The 23015-nt window shown below is 37.5% G+C and overlaps 1 protein-coding gene across 1 annotated transcript in view; it reads left to right on the top strand.

The window, feature by feature from the left end:
• Positions 1–23015, top strand: part of SAMSN1 (SAM domain, SH3 domain and nuclear localization signals 1) — a 394513-nt gene that overhangs the window by 96241 nt on the left and 275257 nt on the right. The window contains exon 3 of the mRNA XM_082624481.1: positions 19332–19417. Coding sequence (XP_082480607.1) covers positions 19361–19417 — 57 coding nt within the window. The 5' untranslated portion in view covers positions 19332–19360. The remainder of the gene's footprint in view (positions 1–19331; positions 19418–23015) is intronic.

Genomic DNA, 23015 nt, shown 5'->3' with positions numbered 1-23015 from the left:
TCAAGAAAACAGATCATTAAAAAACCAGTAATACTCTAAGAAAAAGTCAAAAAAGAAACCATAATCCTTCTTCATTAGTTCTTTCAGCTCCACATAATTAATTTTTATTCTGTTTGATCTTGGGTTAGTGGTTTTATGAACTCATTAGCTTTTCCATTCATTGTGGAAATCCTTATTCATTCCAGTATATGATCTTAAAGTTATTTAAGCAATGCCATTAGAAGCTTGTACTTCAGAGTACCTGTCATAGTCCTTTTCATGAGTCTCTGAGACAGTCCTTTTTGATGAAGATGAAGCACTTTGGCCAGTAGCTGATTGTAAGAACTTTCAGAAAAGAATCAGAGTAAAACAGTAACTATGTGTGAATCACTAAAGGCTTAAATGACTGTGGTTAAAGATCTGATGAGAGTTTATTATAAGGCAATTGAAAAGGAAATTTAGATAACTTTGTCACATACGACTTTTAAAAGTAACTGGAATTATGACTGATAAAATTATACCAAGACATATTATGGATAGTAAGGACATTGTCAAATTTCTAAAAACTTTATATAATTTCTGACATACTTACATTAATAACATATACACATACAACTATAAACTAGGAAAGTAAGTATCTCTACTTATTTGACAATGCTTCCCATACAATTTAGCTTATCAAATAAACCTAATTAGTTTGACATCTCTCTTTTTACAAGGTAAGAAAAGAAATTCTTTGAAATTTTCCAGGGACCTTCCGGGAAATCTCAAGGTCAGTTCAAGGTCAATAAGACTTTATTTAGAATTTGATTTGGAGAAGTTATCAAAAAGGTCAAAAGGTTTGAACACTTGATTTAACAGGATCACAGATCAATATGAAACAATACTATTCAACCAAAGTGATAATAAAAGATTTTAAAAGTAAATATAGGGGGAATGGGAAGTTAGTGTTTAAAGGGGACAGAGTTTCAGTTTAGGAAGGTGAAAAATTCGGGAGATGGATGATGGTGAGAGTTGCACAATAATGTGAATGTACTTAGTGCCACTGAACTGTATGGTTAAATATGGTTAAAATAGTATGTTTTATATTATGTGACTTTTACCCAGTAAAAAATATTTTAAGTAAATATAGGAGGTTATATGATTATTAAAACAAATACACAAATTAGCTCTTCTAACATTTAGAGAACTTAGTTTTGGTTCTCTTAATTTTCAGGACATAATAAAGACAATGTAAAGAACAAGAAATTATTCTGATAAGACACAGAATCTACTCAAAAGGTAAAGAAAAACCTTTTATAATCTGTTATTAAGAGCAGACAAGTAATCCAAGAAAACTTTGTCATTTTAACAGATAAAGGAAACCAAACTCTAGTTTTACACTGGTTATTGATAATAAAGCTCCTTGTAACAAATCCATTCAATCTTAACCACATAAGCTATACTCTCTTGCTCTCTTCTTTCTCCTGTTTCTTTTCTGCCAACTCTGTATAACTTTCTATTTCCATCAGGATTTTGTCCTTTATTTTCCTCTTTCTTGTTTTGGAACAATGTGTTGAAAACCTCTAAAAAATTACTTCAGGGCAAGATTACTCTCCTTTTTTTCCTTAATAAAAACATTCTACATTCTTTAAATACTTTGCATAGGATTTTTTTTCTTCAATCTTATTAGTCTTAGTTCTATCCACATATACTGTTTACAATTCTTTTTTATTTTGGGTGGCATTTGGTCTTCGTTGCTGTGCACAGACTTTCTCTAGTTGTGGTGAGCAGGGGCTACTCTTCGTTGAGGTGTCTGGGTTTCTCTTGTGGTAGCTTCTCTTTTTGTGGAGCGTGGGCTCCATGTGTGTGGGCTTCAGTAGTTGCAGCATGTGGGCTCGGTAGTTGTGGCTCACGGGCTCTAGAGAACAGGCTCAGTACAGGCTCAGTAGTTGTGGCTCTCAGGCTCTAGAGTGCAGTCTCAGTAGTTGAGGGGCATGAGCTTAGTTTTTCCATGGCATGTGGGATCTTCCTGGACCAGAGATCGAACCCATGTCCCCTACATTGGGAGGCAGATTCTTAACCACTGCAATACCAGGGAGGTCCTGTTTACAACTCTTAACACTTAGTAACCTCAATTTCCAGAGAAAAAGAACATGCAGGCAATGTGAACTGTCTGCTACAAACCAGCATTCTTTAGTATACTGGCAAGTTTGTGAATATACAGTTTCATAATGTATAGAGGCATATGCTTCTTTATAGTAAAATATCTCAATATAGCAGCCTCCAGAGTGATTGATGTGTTCCAACCATCCTATTCTCATCACCAAACTCTTGGGGAGGAAATCTTTTTCCTCTACCCACTTATATTAAGGGACTGGGGTACTGCAAATTAAGCCGATAAAAAAGACAGATTAGCAAGAGAAAAAAAAAAGTTTATTTGTTTGGACATGGGAGTACACAAATGAAGTGGCTCATTAAACAGCTAAGATTAGGGGCTTATATATCTAACTTAAAAGTGGAAAGGGAGAGGTGAGAAAAGGATTCTCAGAAAAAGATGGGTTTCTTTAGAAAAAATAAATGGGTTCTTAGAGGAAAAAACAGGAGATAAGAAAGTTTGTGATAATGTTTGTTTATGCAGGTGCAAGTGGTCTTTTCCCACCTTCTTCATGGCCACAAAAACCCCCTGGAAAAGGGATTTATGATAGTTGAATTCTTTGGGGAGGCTCTGCCTTTAGACAGATAAGAGGAGTTCAGAATAAATGTTCTTCACAGAGGTATATTCTGGATCTCTTTCCACAGTCCATTGCAGCTTCATCCACGTGGACTTCTACGACTGTCCTACTGTATAATGCAAGACGTAATTCCTGAAAGCCTCATACCTAATGACAGTGAGGCCTAGTGTATTACATATAGCAAATATTGTGGTGTTTTTTTTTTTTTTTTTTTTTTTTTGTGGTACGCGGGTCTCTCACTGTTGTGGCCTCTCCCGTTGCGGAGCACAGGCTCTGGACGTGCAGGCTCAGCGGCCATGGCTCACGGGCCTAGCCGCTCTGTGGCATGTGGGATCTTCCTGAACTGGGGCATGAACCCGTGTCCCCTGCATCGGCAGGCGGACTCTCAACCACTGCGCCACCAGGGAAGCCCTATTGTGTATTTTTTAAACCACTGGATAGTTGAACTGATTAGGCTTTCAAGTTATCTTTATTTATTTTTAAGCCACTATGTGTTGTAAGAAATACATGAAAGACATCAGAGACCCTGGCTTACTCTGGTTTCTACAAAGTTATATAATCTAGTTTTTTCTTTGAAATTTATTTTTTTCTTAGGTAAAATGAGGATAATAATAAACAATTCCTACAAGATTGATGAAAGATAATGAGATAAAGGAGAATGAAAGAACTTGGCATAGTGTTTGATACATAGTAGGGATTCACTACATTTCAATTGAATCTAAATCTAGTTGAACCCAAATTTTTGATGATGGCAATGAACTAACCCATTATGTTTTCTCCCTGTTTCCATTCATTTCTTGTCTTACTTTTAACAGTTTTAATTATAGTGGAGATGCAATAGTGTGGTCTACTTTTTTCACTTAACATTACCTGATATATATTTACACTACATTTGTACCATGTTATCCCCTCTTAAGGTCACTACGCCATGTTGTCACTAAAAATCAGTCAAGTGGAATCACACAGTCATTTGCAAGTGCTAGTTATTTGTTTGGCAAGGTGGAAGCTTATACTTTTAGATGGTAAATTAATGGCTAAGTTAATCTTCCTTTTTTAATTAAGAAAAGTCAACTAACCATAAACGTTGATTAAACAGGTGATGGTACTGAAAGCAGAATGTAGATAATATATGTTACACAAATTACTTAGCCTGTGTGTCTTCATGAAGAGTAAAGAGAAAATCAAGGTGATTATCTGAAATCTATAGGCACAAAGTCTAACAAAACAATGTTTGCCTCAACCACATTTGTGAATTTTTGCAGGGATTATCTGTCTAATTGCTCCAATAATCCACTTAGGTCCTTAAAATTTTATCTAAACCCTCTTTGTTTTAGTCATTAGAAATGATTATTTTCCCTTCACTATTTTATACATGTAAATATTGAGAAGATAAATGACAAAGAGTGATTACTAAACTCTTTACAGGAAATACTGAGAATAAAGGCAAAATACAAAAATAAAGTTTTAAACTGCTCACATTATTTTGGATGGGAATTTTCTTGTTGTTCTTGGTCAATATTTCTTAGTCTTACAACAAACCTTAGAGAATCAGCATCCTAAATTATTTCTGCCGGATGTAAATTCATCTGCTCTTCCTCCAGATAAGTTATTTATTTTAGAGAAAAATCAATGTTGAGGTTGAGACTTTATCAGGTTAAAAAGCAGCTTAAATCCAGTGATGAAAGTGTTATCTCTCATTTGCACCTGCTATTAGTTTGAATTCAGGTATTTGTGAACCTCTAGAAATATTTACTTTTTTGCTTATCTTCCTGCTGGTCTTATGATCAAAGAAGAAAGGGGTATAATATTTATTGTCTAAATGCCAAGTATTAATTAAATCATTTGATGGTTACAGACACTAAAGAAAAGGAATAAAAAGGAGACATTTTGTTCCTGTGCAAGAATAAAATAGCTGGCATTCCATTCATTTAGTATTCTACTCCATTTGGTAAGGACTCTTTTCCTCTGGCTTTCACTGTTTATGTTCAAACATCTAGATGCATTTTTCAGATTGCCTTTGGAGACTGCCTCTGAGGATAGGGATTTACATTCATTTTCAAAGATCACAGCATCTCATTGCAGAGAACATTCATTCTACTACGAAATGCAGCAGTCTATATGAAAAATATGCAAGTGTCACTTGAAATCTAAGCTCTTAAATGAGAAAGAGGACATCTGGTTATACTGCTTGTGCTCCCAATACACCCACAGTCTGGAAACTTGCAGAAAATTGTCTTAGCAAGTAACCAAACAACTACACAGTACAGTAAAACCTCACCCACCATTGATTCAAAGATGTAAAACAACCTTAAATAGAAGAAGTTTAGAGTCATCAATTTTGTAATACAAACTTGTAAGAATTTAGAAACTATGAGTAAAGGTTATGTGAACAATATCTTTGGAGGAATTTTGTAAAATATCTAAGAAAATAAAATAGTGTATGATATTTTAAACAATTTACAATTCTGACCTGTTCATTACTTGGGAGTTGACATCTCCAAGCCAGTCTTGATCAGTTCATATTATGAAGGGTTTTATTGCACATTCCATTTTCTGCCAGGGACACTTTTTTCTCAGATACTCATGTGACCTGCTTCTTTATTTTCCTTTAAGTCTTTACTCAAGTATCCCTAGATCAAATAACATCCCCCCCCCGTCCCCAGAGCACATTCTACCTTTCACCCTGTCTTTTATTTTTTTTCTTCTTAGCCCTTACCACTTATTTAACAATGTGTATATTTATTTGTTTACTGACTCTCATCTTCCACTAAAATGTAATCTTTATGAGACCAGGACTTTACTGGTTTTATTCATTCTTTGTTCCCAGTGTCTATAGCAGCTCCTGGCACATAGAAGGCACACAATAAATATTTGTAGAAAAAAGGAACAAATGGAATTTGCCTGACTCTGAAGCAAAAAAAAAAAAAAAAGAAAAAAAAAGACTAAGGAAAAGACGTAAATTGATAAATAACTGGTAGAACAATAACACAGAAATGGGACTCTTCCTTATTGTGCCTGATGCTCTCAAATCTATTTGATGTTTGTTTTTTGCTGGGCTTGAAATGTAGGCATTCAGCCAAGAGGCTGCATGCTGACTAATGAGATAGAGATACAGATCTAGCCCAGCAATATTCATATGTTCTATATGCATTCATTTTTCTCTAGTGACATTTTAATATATTTTGGTGAAGATATTCCCAAGATAATGAAGATATGTCGAGTAAGCATTGAAAGTGATGAGTTTTTTTTTCCATTATCAAAGACAAATACAGGTGTGTAATATATGCAGAGCATTGAAGGTGAGGAAAGAAAATGAGAGAACCCTAAGTAATGAAAAGAAATTAAAGCTCTCCAGTAATGAAAAGGAAGGCCAAACTGAAAACATAAATCTCTAGACTCAGCAAGGATTTATACTGATGTGGAGTGAGTGGACCAATGGCTTTCATGATGGGACTCATTTTGAAAAAAATGTCACTTCCACTGCCAAATAGAGTTCATGGTTTAGTGAAAATTTTGTCTTCAGTCTAATCACATGAGCCAATTTCTGGCCTCATATATTCTGATATGAGAAATGAACCAATTCCTGAGGTTATTTGTGAGATTCTAAGAATAATATCAAGGAGGGTGGTCCCAGCTAAAGTGAGATCTTGGCGTATTTGCATTAGATCTTATGTTACAGACTGGAACTTCTGTGTAACATGACATTAACAGAATAAAGATTATTTAATTCAAGACTGCTTTAGAATCTGTCCAAATGACCATGAAAGATATCAACTCACTTATAATGCAGTCCTGATGGTCAGACCATAGCGTATGTGTTGGTTTTAGCAGAGACTTAGAATAACAAGGCAAAGGGGAATCTAGAGAGGTCATTTTCAAGCAGGACCAAATCTAAATCCATTCAGAGAGGTATCATCAGTTTGGGGGTTTGGGCTGTAAAGAACAACTATCACTGATCAATTTTTTTTTGAAATTGACCATGTTAAAGTCAATCAAATTAGAACATCTCCTCTAATACTGGCTATATACTAGCAAAATTAGGGCAAATAGTTGACACAGTTTTTACCTGAGGGTATTGATGATTCAAATGAATCCAGCTGTTTTATTGGGAGGATGGGGAATCTCTCTGGATGGTAAGCATAGCAGTAGCAGCTAATACAAATAATGCTCACACAGTGTAGGTCATCCTACCTTGGTCTGCTCTATATTGGGTTCCATATATTACACAATAAAATTTGACTTCAGTCTTTTTTGAAAACTTTAGGGGGTGGGCTGTTTAATTCAGTCACTAATAAACTGATTTCCAGTTCTTTTGTTTGGAATAAGTGAATATTCATAGAAATAGAGAAATAAAAATGGAAGCCAAAGAGTAGATGTAAAGACAGATATGCAAAACTACACTCAGGAGGAGTATATTTTAAGTTTAACAAGATTGTTATAAATCATGATGTCATCCCCTTGAAAGAACCTCTCTGGGCGTTTCTGCCTGCAAGTCTTTCAATTATTGTTGTAGATTTATTCAGGGTTTGTTTTTTTGTTTGTTTATAGAAAATGGTACAAATTGATGTCAGAAGATGTCACTTGTTTCAAGTTCTAGCCAGTATTTCCATTTGCTCTAATCTGAATTCTCCCAAAGTGGTCCACTTCCAAAGCAAATATAGAGCACAAAATAATAAATCATGATCTGAAATACAGTATACATTTGAAAAGCTTATTCTTTTATCTTATCAAATGAATGGAACTTTTGCCAAGATAAATAAAATATGTTTTCTACATGATATTTGATGAGTATAATATTCTTTCTTAACTTAAAATTAATTTAATTTCATTGTTATTAGAATAAAATATATAGAATGCAGAATAGAAAACAAAATAGAATTGGGTCTCGATAGACTTCCAACATGCCTGTCTCTAATAGCTGCATATGAAAAGGGAAAAAAAGCAATATAAATGCTTGTTTTCCTGAAACACCATCTGTTATTTCTGTTTGAATTAAGCTCAGTGCTCTAAAGGTTATGGATACTGTACAGTAATTAGCACCACTGTGGGAAATGTTTTTACTTCTATGTATTAGACTTCCCCAATTATACAAGTATAGAATTCCAAGATGATCTCTTTTATCAGAGGTGTGACTAAATTTCTTTCTTGTGCTATAATATCAGCAAAGTAATACTGCATTGTCAATGTTCTTGCTCTGAAATGCAAATAAAATAAGAGCTTTGTTTTACATATTTTACATCTAATTGTTGTTTTCTCTGTGTCACATATACAGACATTTTGAAGAGAGTGATCATCAAGTTGTTATCAAATATCTGTAAATTCTATTGATTTCTATACCTTAGGGAAATTAATTGTCTTATACTAATTAATCAGAAAATTAGATTCCTTTCCCCAAAGGGAGGCCAAAAAATTTTAAGTACTTATAAATACTGTATAAATATCAATATATGTTTCATACATAATTCCCCCCCTACCCCATTCTTTGGGAGCAGTGGTACAGAAATATTTAATTGCATGGCATGGTGTTATGGGTATTTTACATTGAGGTTATGTCTGCTCTTAACTTACAATTAAAGTGACAAATTTAAGATTTATGTTTCTCAAGCACTGCTCTTGTAATATTTTAAAAAAATTGTTTGAAACAAACCAAGAAAGAAAACAAAATTGTGTTTATACATAGGTCAAAGCTATTCAAATTAGGACTTTTACTCTGACTATAAATTCCAAGAGAGTAAAGAGTATTCGAAAATTCACAAAACTCTGTACAGTCCAGCAGTGGTGTGGCCATGAGCTTCACCAGGGTCAGTGCTATGTCATTGGTGGCTCTGCTCAGTGTCAGGGATTGCCACCTGGTTAATTCAGCCAGTAGTAGAGATGATAACTAAGGTAGGTGTACACTTGGTATGTACTGAGTGCATTACATAAATTAACTCATTCAATTATAACAACAAATGTACAGTAGGTATCATTATCTCCATTTCACAGATGGGGAAAGTGAAGGTACACACTCTGTGATGCTAGGGAAAAAAGTGGTGGATCTGAACCCAGACAACCTCACCTCAAGGTAAACCTGTGCTTTTAACCTACCTAAGAATGGCAGTCAGCAGCTGAGATGTCCCTTAGGACTGTCATAAAAGGCAAACTTCATAAAAGAAGACCAGGGCTCATTCTCTACAATAATAATAGCAAAGCCTTCGATGGCACTCTCTCTACACCAAGAACTTTATCTATATCAATTAATTTTATCTTCCTAACACCCCTAAGAATAAGGTTCTCTTTTTATTTTTACTTTATAGTGGTGGAAACTGAGACACGAAGAGATTAAATAGGTTGACTACAACTGCATTATAGAGGCAGAGGAAGGCTTTGAACTCAGGTGGTCTGATTCTACAGTCCATTTTCTTTGTTATTATGGGATACTGTATCATGTTTTGGAAATTTAAAACCTAAGAAAATTATGGGCAAAATTAAGTTTATGGTAGTCAAGTTTAGGGGAAGGAGGAGGAAACATATAAAGTGCCATTTATTTATTTATTTATTTCCCTTCCATCTAATTTATTAAACAGTTTTGAAGCAACTTATACAATTACAATTATTTTTAGTCAATCTTCCTTAAAAAGAATGTGAGAAGAAATTAAGACCCAAAAACTTATTTCTAAAAATAATGAGGGTTTCCCTGGTGGTGCAGTGGTTAAGAATCTGCCTGCCAATGCAGGGGACACGGGTTGGAGCCCTGGTCCGGGAAGATCCCACATGCCGCGGAGCAACTAAGCCCATGCGCCACAACTACTGAGCCCGCGTGTAACGACTACTGAAGACTGTGTGCCTAGAGCCCATGCTCTGCAACAAGAGAAGCCACCACAATGAGAAACCTGCACACCGCAAACGAAGAGCAGCCCTCGCTTGCCGCAACTAGAAAAAGTCCATGCGCAGCAACGAAGACCCAACACAGCCAAAAATAAATAAATACAAGTAAAAAAAAAAAGAATAATAATGAAAGATAATGAGAATGTCCCTTGTCTGTACAACACTTCATTAATTTAATGCTATCTTTAGATTCCCAGCTTCTTGTTATACATTACATGATATACTGTGCTATATACCATAGTCCAGAAATTGCAGGAATGCTAACACATGTACTTAGGAACTTCTGTTACATTCTCTGAAGGCTCTGTCTATATATGAGAATTATTTAACAAAACATGGTTTATAAAGTCCAAGTTACTAGAATGAAGGTTTTGCACAGGCAGCTTTTAATATGAAAATGAGATTCATTCCCAAAAAACCATTCCACACCATTTTGGATGCTGTCTCCACTTTCAAGTCTTCTAGCCATCACCTCTGCCCTGTGCAATTATCCTTTCCCCTAGACTGCTTCTACAGAGATACTTACTCTATGTGTTAAAGTGCTTTTTAAAAATTCAAATTCAGGTCTTCCCTGGTGGCGCAGTGGTTGAGAGTCCGCCTGCCGATGCAGGGGATGCGGGTTTGTGCCCCGGTCCGGGAAGATCCCACATGCCACGGAGCAGCTGGGCCCATGAGCCATGGCTGCTGGGCCTGCGCGTCCGGAGCCTGTGCTCCTCAGCAGGAGAGGCCACAGCAGTGAGAGGCCCGTGTACTGCAAAAAAAAAAAAAAAAAAAAAAAAAAAAAATTCAAATTCAATAAAATGGAAGAAATATATCAAAAATATCAATGACAATAATACACTGGTACTCTACAATTTAATCTACATTTACCCTCTTGTTTTAATACTTGTAATAGGTTAAATTGTGTCCCCCACCAATTCATATGTTGAAATCCTAACCTTGAATACCTCAGAATGTGACCTATTTGGAGATAGGGTCTTAACAGAGATAATAAAATTAAAATGAGCTTATTAGGGTGGGCCCTAATCCAGTATGACTGTTATAAGGAGAGGAAATTTGGACACAGACACACACTGAGGGAAGACAATATGAAGAGATACAGAGAGAAGATAGACATTTCCAAGCCAGAGAGAGATTGTGGAACATAGCTTTCCCTCAAAGCCCTCAGAAGAAACCAACCTTGCTGATAATATTATCTCAGACTTGTAGTCCCCAGAACTGTGAGATAATAAATTTCTGTTATTTAAGCCACCCAGTTTGTGGTACTTTGTTATAGCAGCCCTAGCAAACTAATGCAGTACTCTTAGATTAAAATTAGCAAAAAAAAAAAAAAAAAAAAAAATTCAAACAGCTTAGCCAAAAAATAGAATTTAAGAAAGGAGACTGGGACACCTCATAGATTCCAAGAAAGTCTGGACAACCAAGCCCCAGCCTACAGAGACTAGGGAACACCAGGAACTCAGGCAGCATCTCCCCATCTCATTGTCTCTGTCCCACAGGCCACATCATCTCTTATTCCTTTCTCTTTCTTGCTGACAGATCACTGTATCACACACATGACTGTACCAAAGGCTACAAAAGGTGCAGGTCCCATAAACTAACAAATACTTATTAATATTAAGTTTAAATCTCAATTCCAAACCCATAGGAGACAGAATCTGATAGACCTGATGTAGGTCAGGCATCTATCCCTGTTTCAATCAGCTACGGCCAGGGAGGCAGGGCTACGTAGGGTAAACATAGTTTTGGGGAGCAGGACCACATTGCGACTGTTATGGGCTTTAAGCACTTTTGTCTTCATGGGCCCCATCATCCCTAAACACAATTAGTAAAAATTATGTTCTATGATTACATTGATTTAAAGATATAATTATACATTAAAACATTTTCTTTGACATGAAATGAATTTTTCTCCTGATTTTAAAGAATTAAGACGTTTTCATGGGCCTCAAAAAGTATTCCGGTCCTAGGTACTGGGCCTGCTGTGCCTCATATAGCTTTTTTTTACTGAAGTGGACTTTTTAGACAAAGAGGGAGTATGTATGTATAACTACACATTCCTATTTAGCTAAGCTTTTCAAAGTCTGTTCTCATCATTTTTCCAGTAAGACACTTGTAACTTGTGTTGTTGTTAATAATGGTACAAGTAATATCAATGCTGGAGACGATATTTTTCCTCGTGTGTTCCTTCATCTAATGCCTTTCAGATTTATAACTGACAGTGGTTGACTTCCACCTCCTGATTCCCATATGGTCTCAAGGGTGTAGAATAACCTGGATGCTTGTGATAGAAAAGACTTGGGGTAAATTATTTAAGCTCCTGGACAGAGCTGAGTAAGTATTTTCAAATCCCTTCTCGAACACACAGGGTTATATTTTATCAGCTGTATCCATGATAACATCTCACTGAAGCATATGTCATTAGTCCATCTTTCATAAGTAAAATAAATCAAGTCCACTTATTCACTAGAAATACATATATCTTGCCTCTTCAATGACATTTAATTATGGGTCAAGTTGTACAACTGTAGAGGTGTGTTTTCTCTGCTAGAGGTATAAAGGGGTTTCTAATACTTATTCAGCTTCTCCATTATATGCCAATTTTGAGTGCGTTTATCTGTGCTAGCAATAATGATAGAAATGAAGTAACAAAAGCAGGGTGACAAGTGTGCAATTATCTTCTGGGTTTCAAATTTAACAGATTGAACATAGGACGAGATTGAATATGAGCATTGCACCTAAGTGACTATTTCACGAAGCTTTCAAGTGGGACTACTAGCAAATGACTGACATACCCAGTGAAGCACAACTTTGGAGGAAAAAAAGTCAGTTCTTATAGACTTGTGGGTTACAGAAGTAGCAGTAGTTTCACAGAAATATAGGTGGCTGATTTTGAGAAATCAAATCAAACTAAGACTCTGCAAAATGCCACGAGTCACTCAGTGGAGTCATTGCTTATGTTAGTAGGTATTGGTTATTCATTGCCATTTTAGGCTGTACACACAAATGTGTGTTGCATTCACCCTGAAAACTCCCATCTTTGAGAGCAAAGGATCACTCTCTACATCAATAAAAGAAGTATGAAAAAGTGAAGCAGAACTATAGTGGCTTTGGGACTTAATCTGGAAATCTGATGGGTATGATCTTTAATTTCATGTGTCAACTTGACTAGACAACGTGGTGCCCAGATATTTGGTCAAATGTTATTTTGGACGTGTCTGTGGGGGTGTTTCTGGATGAGAATAAGATTTGAATTGGTAGAGTGAGTAAAGCAGATTGCCCACCCTAATGTGGGTGGCCTTCATCCAACCAGTTGAAGGCCTGAATAGAATAAAAAGGCTAACCCTCCCTTAGTAGGAAGGAGTTCCTTCTGCCTGACTGCTTTGAGCTGGGACATCAGTCTTTTCTGGCCTTCCACCTGAACTAAAATATCATCTTTTCTTGGGTCTTGAGTCTTTCAGCTTTCAGAATGGAACTACACGAACTACACCATCAGTTCTTCTGGGTCTCCAGCTTGCTAGCTGCAGATCTCGGGACTTCTCAGCTTCTGTAACAATGTGAGCCAATTCCTTATAATAAATCTCTTTATACATAGATATATGTCTGTCTATCTATCTACCTACCTACCTACATCCTATTGTTTCTATTTCTCTGGAGAACTCTAATACAATGAGTCATATTAAGTAAAGCTTAGTCTAAGTTTCTTCCTTGTAACATATTTACTTTTAATATTTACTTTTAATAACTTAGCCAAAGTGAAACTAGCACATTGTAGACTCTCAAATGGATTTATTATAAGGAAAATAAATGAAACAGAAGTTACAACTTCTATGATCAGACATCTTTTCAGAATGGAAGACTTTGTTTCAATCTAATCATCTATTTTTTAAATGGACTAGATTAAGGCTTTCAAACTAGTGAGCAGTAGCACACTTCTTCATAGTGAATGAGGTACCATGAAAAGTTGAAACTTGAATGGCAGCTGAGGGCATGTGGGGAGAGCAGGGCAGGGATGGGTCACCTGCCCTGAAGGTCTTCACCAGAAGCAGTGCTCTCCTGCATCCACCAGAAGTGGGCTTTGCCCAGGCACTGGGCTGCTCTTGTGTGGTGCCCCAGACCAGGGAGATGAACCCGTTAACCAAAGTGCAGCTGGTTAACAAGCTGAATGAATGCGAGGCTGGTACTATGGTGATAGCTGAGGCATCATGGCACTCCGAGTACAAGGGCAGTGCCTGGATCTTCCTGGGAGCCCTTTCTTATGAACTGACTGAAGGAGATAGCCTCTGTGTATTCTCCCAATACTGGGAGATTGTTAGCATTAATCTCGTGCAGGACAGGAAGACAGGGAAGTCTAAAGGATTCTGCTTTGTCTCCTATGAGGATCAGAGGAGTACAAGTTTGACCATTGACAATTTTAATGGAATCAAGATCAAGGGAAGATCTATCCGAGTCAACCACGTACCTAGCTACCGTCCCATTCCCCTCAGGCCTCAGAGGATGTGGATGATGCCACCAGAAAGCTCTGGGAGAAGGGCTATGGGGCTCAGATCCCCTTGTCTAGTTCATCTGATAGCTTGGATGATGAGGCACTCTCAGAATGGCACAAACGGGAAAAACAGAGAAGAAAGAAGATCAAAGTGAATACTGATATACAAGTTAAGGATGAAGAGCGACAAATAAGCCATGGTCCTTGCCAGCCAGAGGCCAGATTTAAAAAAAAGAGGATGCTCTAGGCTCCCATAAACATACCAAGCTTAAGCTAGAGTCTACAGAGGGCACGAAGCCCTAACACCCAGCTACCCCCAGGCCGGGATGGCTGCTGCAGGGGACAGCTTCCTGCAGGGTATGGAGGGATCTGGAGAGGAGGCTGAGGAAGGAGAATCCAGGCTCTGAGTCTACCTGCCCTTAATCAGAGACCAGAGGAGGAAAGAGAAGAAGAGCAGGGATTGGGACAGAGGTGAAACTCAGATAGATTTTAGCTGATATGAAGGCACAGCCACACATATTCTCCAATCCCAGTGACCATGGGCTAGACCAAGACTGCAGCCTGCTTGGATCCTTAAGGTTTGAAATGAAATGTGATATTTAAAATACTATGGGACTGGAATTAATTTATTAATCTTATATATTTTTTATTATATAAAGGTATTAATATATTAATTTAAATTAATTTAATATAACTTTAATTATTATTAAATTTATATAATTTATTAATTATATATTAATAAATTAATTTAATATAATTTCTTGTTTAGAATTTCTTTAAAATTTGAGCATCGTTTGTTTTGTTTTGTATTCCTACAACCATTCAAAATTTTACAACAGTTGAAATTACATTACCATATTTGTATGGCTCCTTTGATAAACTCCTGAGATTTTTTTTTTTCCCCAGTGGATTCTTTCTTTCGTCCTTTCTTTCTTTCTTATCTGCCTTGTGTCTTAGTCGCGGCACCCTCATGCGGGATATTTTGTTGAGGTGTGCGGGCTCTTTGTTGTGGTACACGGGCTTCTCTCTAGTTGTGGAGTGCTGGTTTTCTCTCTCTAGTTGTGGCGCGTGGGCTCCAGGGTGTGTGGGCTCTGTAGTTTGCAGCGTACGGGCTCTCTCATTGAGGTGCTGGAGCTCAGTAGTTGTGGCGCCCAGGCTTAGTTGCCCCACAGCATGTGGGATCTTAGTTCCCCAACCAGGGATCGAACCCTAGTCCCCTGCATTGGAAGGTGGATTCTTTATCACTGACCACCAGGGACGTCCCGATAAACTCCTGAGACTTTGATGCCTAAGATTTAAGAGTAGTTCTCTGTAGTGGTCCACCATGTAGTAACTCCTCTCCCATAGTATTTGGCTTAAATATTACCGTTTTCTATGTAACAGGATGTGCAAAAGTTAGAGGCTCTAGATGATCTCTATAGTCTTTTATGGTTCTAAGCTCTTTAGGCTACCATGGAAGAATTTCAGCCAGCAGAAAGGGAACTGATTAATATCATGTGATTTTTCTAATAAGCAGTAAAACATATTTAAAATATTTAGGTTCCTGCTCCTATATGGTTTTATATATCAGTAGTCATGGACATTTTTTTTTTCACTGTACCTTCAGCTAATGATAAAGGGCAAAGAATATTCTTACAGAAAGTAGTATCAGTTGAGATACATGACTAATCATGGTTGATTAAAAAGAGATTATCTCTGATTGCATATTCTTGCTATCCTTCTCTACTTCATATATATATATATATATATGTATATATATATATATATGTATGTATTCTAAGAAAGCATGATATTTTATTATTTCTCACAAGAAGCTGTTTATCTGCTAGGGAGCTTGGGATATGTAAAGTGATCTAGCATAATTGAAAATGCAAAGATTTTCTGGAATTTTGTTAGTATTTAATGTTTGCTTGATGAGCATTTCACTCCCGTTTGCAATTTCATATTCTGCATATGGACAGAACTGCACCCATGAACTAGCAGAGTTACTACTTAGGACAGAAGCCCTAAGCAAACCTTCCAGAAATTGCCTGTCCATTTCAAATAAGTCCCCAAGATTCAATATCTTGAATGACTTTGAATATTGTGACTTTGGACCAGTAATTTTTTATACAGGAATTCTATTTGGCCTAAAAGTTTTCTCAAAAGATCTCTACTTATATCGCACTAGTACGTACAGAAGTTACCAGTACTATAGGCAAAGAGAATATTGCTAATCAGCATTCACTCATCAAGGGAAATTTCTATAGTAAGCATTTCCTATGGATTTTAAAGATCTTTATTATTGTAATAGGTTCATAAAATAACTAAAAATAGGAATACTTTTAATTCAGTTCTCAGAAATTAGCTGATCTATTTCCCACATTTACTTCTAGTCTGTGCCTACAGGTGTGCATATTTTACATAGCCGTAGGCCTTTTATTTACTCCTTTCATTCACTCATTCATTCAATAAATATTTCTTAGGCTTCTACTAAATACCAGAGGTTATAACATAGTTGGGGATAAAAAAATGAATATGACACAATGCCTGACCAGAGGAGGTCAAGATATAGTGGAAGAGATGCACATGTAAACAGTTAAATTAGAAGTTATGTGAAGAGTACTCTGGAATAGTAAAAGGAGACACAGGTGAGTGAGTGAGGCAAATAAGGTAAGAAAAGATGTTGCAGGCAGGGATTCCAATGGGTGCAGAAATGAGGGGAGAGGCAAGTGGTTCAGTATAAGTGGGAGCACATAGCAATATGAAATAGGGCCATTGAGAAAAGGAGAGATGCGAGAAAGTCCTTGCATGCTATACAAGCTATTTGAGTTTAATTGGAAGGCATCAATGATTTTAAAGAGAAAGTGACATGGTGAGAAATTGGGAAGGTGGAGGATGAAGTAGACTGGGGAGGAACTGGGAGCAGAGAGATGAGTAGGGAGGTAATTGCAGTAGTTTAGGGAGGAGGTCATGAGGGACTGAATGAGGCAGCTTGGTGCAGGAGATAGAGAGGAACTCAGGATCACAACAGGTTTTTTTTTTTTTTTTTTGCGGTAGGTGGGCCTCTCACTGTTGTGGCCTCTCCCGCTGTGGAGCACAGGCTCCAGACATGCAGGCCCAGGGGCCATGGCTCACGGGCCCAGCCGCTCCACGGCATGTGGGATCTTTCCGGACCAGGGCACGAACCTGTGTCCCCTGCATCGGCAGGCGGGCTCTCAACCACTGCGCCACCAGGGAAGCCCTACAACAGATATTTAAGAGATCATTTTAGGGGACAAGGAAGGCCCCCAAGTTTACGACTAGAGCATACAGGGAAAGGAGCAAAGTATATGTGGTAGGGAGGGAGTGGAGAAATGGAAGGTGATGGCAGAGAAGGTTGAGTTCCTTTTGCTCCTTGTTGAAGTCAATCAAAATAACTGGTTGATAGTGGCCCAGGATTTAACCATTAGGAAATTATTGGTGACCAGAGTGTGAGCAGTTCACAAGAAGGATGAGGGAGAACACCAGGTAGCACTAAAGGTGAGCAAATATAAACAGCACCTTCAAATAGTCTTTTGCTTATTAAATATAAGAATACACAGCTTTCAATAATTTTAATAGCTATATAATATGTCATATAGTGAATATAGAATAATTTAACAAACATGTAGAAGTATTTTTTCCCTAAAGTAGCAGTGCACTGAGCATGTGCTTACTTTGCTGCTGTTTTTTATGTTATTTCCATAGGACAAATTTTCAGGAATTGGATCACTGTGTTGAAGAATATGAGTGTTTTTGGCTTTTTGGTTTTTCCAAGCCATTGATCATCATTTATACATATGATATAAGTGAATTGATTCAGTCATAAAAATTTTGTGAGTGAAATAAAATGACAAAATTCTGAACTGAAATGCATAGCTCTGGTGAATATGGCTGGATATATTAGTCATTTGGATTGAGGCTAATCATTTTTCTCAAATACTATCCATTTGAAATAAAGGTGGGCCTAGAATTAGTGAGATACTCAACCAAAGTCATATTGTGACTTCATAATACTCTTGCCTGTGTGTGTGATACACTTGTTTATCTTATTATTTAAAATTCTAATAGAAGAAACAAAATACATGTTTTATCAAATGTTGGAAAAACTGAATTTTGTTCTTAATTCTGTAAGGTGAGAGTAAAATTGACTGTATTACTTGAAACTTCCTCTATGAAGTCCTTGGTGGCTACCTAGATCACTTCACAGTAGAGCTGCCTCTGATTAGAAGAGCAAGCAGGTTAAATTTTTGATGCTTTGTATTTGTATAGAGGAGTCCATCTATTGCCTAAAACATGTGACATTAAATACCTGGAGATTCTAAATGGAAAATAAGCCATAAGTTAAATAACAATATCTGTTATCAAAGATGATTTTTTTATAGGAGCACATAATTTGGGGTGAATCCATTACATAAAACTCAATAACTTGTGCTGAAATAACTAAGTTGACAGGCCTAATTTTGATTTTACTTTTTCCCCCCAGTGTTTTGCTTTTCATTTGTGTGAGAGGAAGAAGACACATGATATGAGTTTGGCTTATGTGTCTGAATATGGCTCCACAGGGAAGATTTGATACAGCTGAAGCTATTGCTTTTTCGAGACCTTTTATGATGAGCAGCTGCCTTAACAGCCTTCATCTTGTGACATCACATGAGCTATATCTCCGCAATAGGAAGAGAGAAAGATATGGCTGAGAGTTTTTGACTAAAACTTAAAATTGCAAAAGCAGAAACAGAGATGAATGTTCCTGAAGTTATATTTTTGTAATATGTGACAGATAACACAATTGTCTTATCCTAGTTTTAAAGCATTCCTTTAACTCGCAGGGGTTTCTGTTTTGTCTCATTCATGGAGTCAAACTCTTTGTTTGCCACAGACAATGGCATTTTGTTTGAATAATTTGAGCCCTTATTCAGAAGGCATCTCAGAGGGCTCACCTACAAAAATAGATTTCAGGGCCACACATTCTGAAGGACAATTCAGTGCTTCCTTTCCTCTCATGCCCCCATGTGCAAATGAAGAACCTCAATTCATTGTCTGTTAATGTAATACAAGGCATAAAAATTCATCTAGTTCATTTAATCGTGCCTCATCAGAGGGCTAGGATGGAATCACTCACAGCTGTATTTGTGAAATGTGGCAAGAGTAGCTTTTAGCCTATCCAGATGGTTGCCAGCCTATGATGGTTCAGCTGACGATTTTTTGACTTTACAATAATGTGAAAATGATAACGCGTTCAGTAGAAACTGTACTTTGAAGCTTAAATTTTGGTCTTTTCCCAGGCTAGCGATATACAGTATGATACTCTCTCATGATGCTGGGCAGTGGTGATGACCTGCAGCTCCCAGTCAGCCATGCGATCACAAAGGTAAACAATCAATACATTTGCAGCTATTCTGTGCCGATATGATCATTCTTTATTTAACTTTCAATACAGTATTCAGTAAGTTCCAGGAGATATTCAACACTTTATTATAAAATAGCCTTTGTGTTAGGTGATTTTGCCCAACTGTAGGCTAATGTCAGTGTTTTGAGCACATTTAAGGTGGTTATGCTAAGCAGTGTTATTTGGTAGGTTATGTATATTAAATGCATTTTCGACTTAGGATATTTTCAACTTAACCATGGGTTTATTGGGATGCAACCATCTTAAGTCAAGATGATTTTTAATACCTAAGTCAGCTGGAACATAGCTAATGGCAATATCAATGCTTTTCAAGCATTCTCAGTGCCTTTGAGTTTAGAAATTCATAGGTTCTCTAAAAGCACCCGTAGCATACTAAATTGACACACGGCATTCCAAGCTATATTTACATAATTGCAGTGGATATGATTAATATCAATTACATTAATGCTTATTGTACCTCTTATGGCTGATTGAATCAATTTACTTGGGCATGTCAAGAAATGATCCAAATTACCTTTTCATTTCAGTTAAGGAACGAGTCAAAGAAAAAAACTTTGTTGAGAGGATGAAGTTCTCTCTTAAGTGACAGTCTCCTTGGCCTTCTAGACTAAACCCTAAATTGAGTTGCAATATAATTTTTTGATGCTTTGTCTCATTTGATTCTTTTACTTTTAAACTGAAGGCCAGTCTTGGACCATAAATACATAGAAGATAAAAGTATATTGAGCTTAGGAGCTTGGTCTGCTCAATGGCTGAGTATTTTAGATTTTCTCCTAGAAACATAAGCTTGAAAAGAATATCAAATAATAGATGTAATAGTGGAAACCAATACAGGGGAAATCTGGACTGCAACTCTGAATGGATGTCGATAATACCCTCTAGTCCAACACAAAAGCTAAGCAATATTTTAGGGATGGGGATTTTCTTTTGTGGCTTGTTTACTCTAGCGAGATGGATTTGGAAGAGGGTAGGTAGGCCTAGAGAATATTTCTCTGACAGGGTTTGCCTCTAGGGTCTGCTTGAAGCCAAGTTTGCTAGTAGGGAAAGCTTGAGTAACAGGATAAATTTCATATTTAAACTCTGAAATGTTTCATATGTTTAAATAAGCTTGAACATAGATTAGACTTGTACAGGGAACTGAGTTGGTGGAATAAGAGTATAGAGCAGAAATAGATTCAGGCGAGGTATTTTTATATTTTAAGAGGCTACTTCTCAGGATTAGTATTATATTTCATTTAACTTAATATGCAATAAGTAATATTAATAAGGGTATCATACTTTTGAACTTCTTAACTCAATACAGGTGACTCTTGAGCAACATGGGGGTTAAGGGCACTAACCTCCATATCTGTGGTTTTACATCCATCGATTCAACCAACCTTAGGTTGTATAGTACTGCAGTATGTATTTGTTGAAAAAAACCCACGTATAAGTGGACTCATGCAGTTCAAACCTGTGTTGTTCAAGGGTCAACTGTGTTTTCACAGGAATGGGCATCATTTTTGTCCTTACAAATTTTAGTAAGCAATGATTGGCTGACAGCATGGTAATTGTTGAAATAATGTGTGAGTGCCAATAACAAAGCCATCTGTTAAAATGCTAGGAATTTATTGGGTAAAGGGTTACTGCATGTTTTTTCTGTTTTCCACAGTGTTTTCCCCACATGCCTGGCATGTTACTTCAGCTTCTTGTTGGATTTCTGTCATGTAGGATTTTTTACTACAGACCTACTTCACTTTATTGCACTTTATTACACACCGCAAATAATCGTGTTTTCTTATACAAACTGAAGGTTTGTGGCAACCCTGTGTTGAGAAAGTCTATTGGCACCATTTTTCCAACAGCATTTGCTCACTTCATGTCTCTGTATTACATTTTGGTTATTCTCACAATACTGCAAACTTTTTCATCATTATTATATGTGTATCGTAATCTGTTTTCAGTGATCCTTGATGTTATTATTGTAATGATTTAGGGGCATCGCCAACCACTCCTATTTAAGATGAACTTAATTGATAAGAGTTGTGCATGTTCTGACTGCTTCACCAGCTGGTTGTTCCCTGTCTTCCTCCTTTTCCTCAGACCTCCCTATTCCCTAAGACACAACAATATTGAAATTAGGCCAATGAATAACCCTACTATGGCTTCTAAGTGTTCAAGTGCAAGGAAGTGCTTCTGTCTCTCACTCTTAAATCCAAAGCTAGAGATGATTAAGCTTAGGGAGGAGGGCATGTTGAAAGCTGAGTTATGCTGAAAGCTTGGCCTCTTGTGCCAAACAGTTAGCCAAGTCATGAATGCAAAGGAAAAGTCCTTGAAGGAAACTAAAAGTGCTACTCTAGTGAATACACAAATGGTAAGAAAGCGAAGCAGCCTTATTGCTGATAAAGAGAAAGTTTTAGTGGTCTGGATAGAAGACCAAACCAGCCATAACATTCCCTTAAGCCAAAGCCTAATAAAGGTCAAGGCCCTAACTCTTTTCAACTTTGTGAAGGCTGAGAGAGGCGAGGAAGCCGCAGAAGAAACGTTTGAAGCTAGCAGAGGTTGGTTCATGAGGTTTAAAGAAAGAAGTTGCCTCTATAACATAGAAGTGCGAGGTGAAGCAGCAAGTGCTGATGTAGAAGCTGCATCAGGTGTTCCAGAATATCTAGCTACACTAAACAACAGATTTTCAATGTAGATGAAACAGGCTTCTATTGGAAGAAGATGCCACATCTAGGACTTCCCTAGCTAGAGAGAAGTCAATGCCTGACTTCAATGCTTCAAAGGACAGGCTGACTCTCTTGTTAGGGGCTAATGGAGCTTGAGACTTTGAGTTGAAGCCGGTGCTCATTTACCATTCTGAAACTCTTAAAACCTTTAAGAATTATGCTAAATCTACTCTGCTTGTCCTCTATTAATGAGATAACAAGGTGTGGATGACAGCACACTTGTTTCCAACATGGTTTGCTAAGTATTTTAAGCCCACTGTTAAAACCTACTGCTCATAATAAAAAGATTCCTTTCAAAACATAACTGCTGGGCTTCCTTGGTGGCGCAGTGGTTGAGGGTCCACCTGCCGATGCAGGGGACGCGGGTTCGTGCCATGGTCCGGGAGGATCCCACATGTTGCGGAGCGGCTGGGCTCGTGAGCCATGGCCACTGAGCCTGTGTGTCCGGAGCCTGTGCTCCGCAACGGGAGAGGCCAGAGCAGTGAGAGGCCCACGTACCGCAAAAAGAAAAAAACAAAACAAACAAACAAACAAAATAACTGCTCATTGACAATGCACCTGATCATCAAGAGTTCTCATGGACATGTACAATGAGATTAATGTTTTCATGCCTGCTGAAACAGCATCCATTCTGCAGCCATGCACCAAGAAGTGATTTTGACTTTCAAGTCTTATTATTTAAGAAATATACTTTGGGGTCTTCCCTGGTGGCGCAGTGGTTGGGAGTCCGCCTGCCGATGCAGGGGGCGCGGGTTTGTGCCCCGGTCCCGGAGGATCCCACGTGCCACGGAGCGGCTGGGCCCGTGAGCCATGGCCGCTGAGCCTGCACGTCCAGAGCCTGTGCTCCGCAG

This window comes from Mesoplodon mirus (assembly GCF_964341445.2).
Source record: "Mesoplodon mirus genome assembly, chromosome: 6".
Lineage (NCBI taxonomy): Eukaryota > Metazoa > Chordata > Mammalia > Artiodactyla > Ziphiidae > Mesoplodon > Mesoplodon mirus.
Note: the sequence above shows the minus strand (reverse complement) of the source record. Positions and strands in the feature narration are given on the sequence as shown.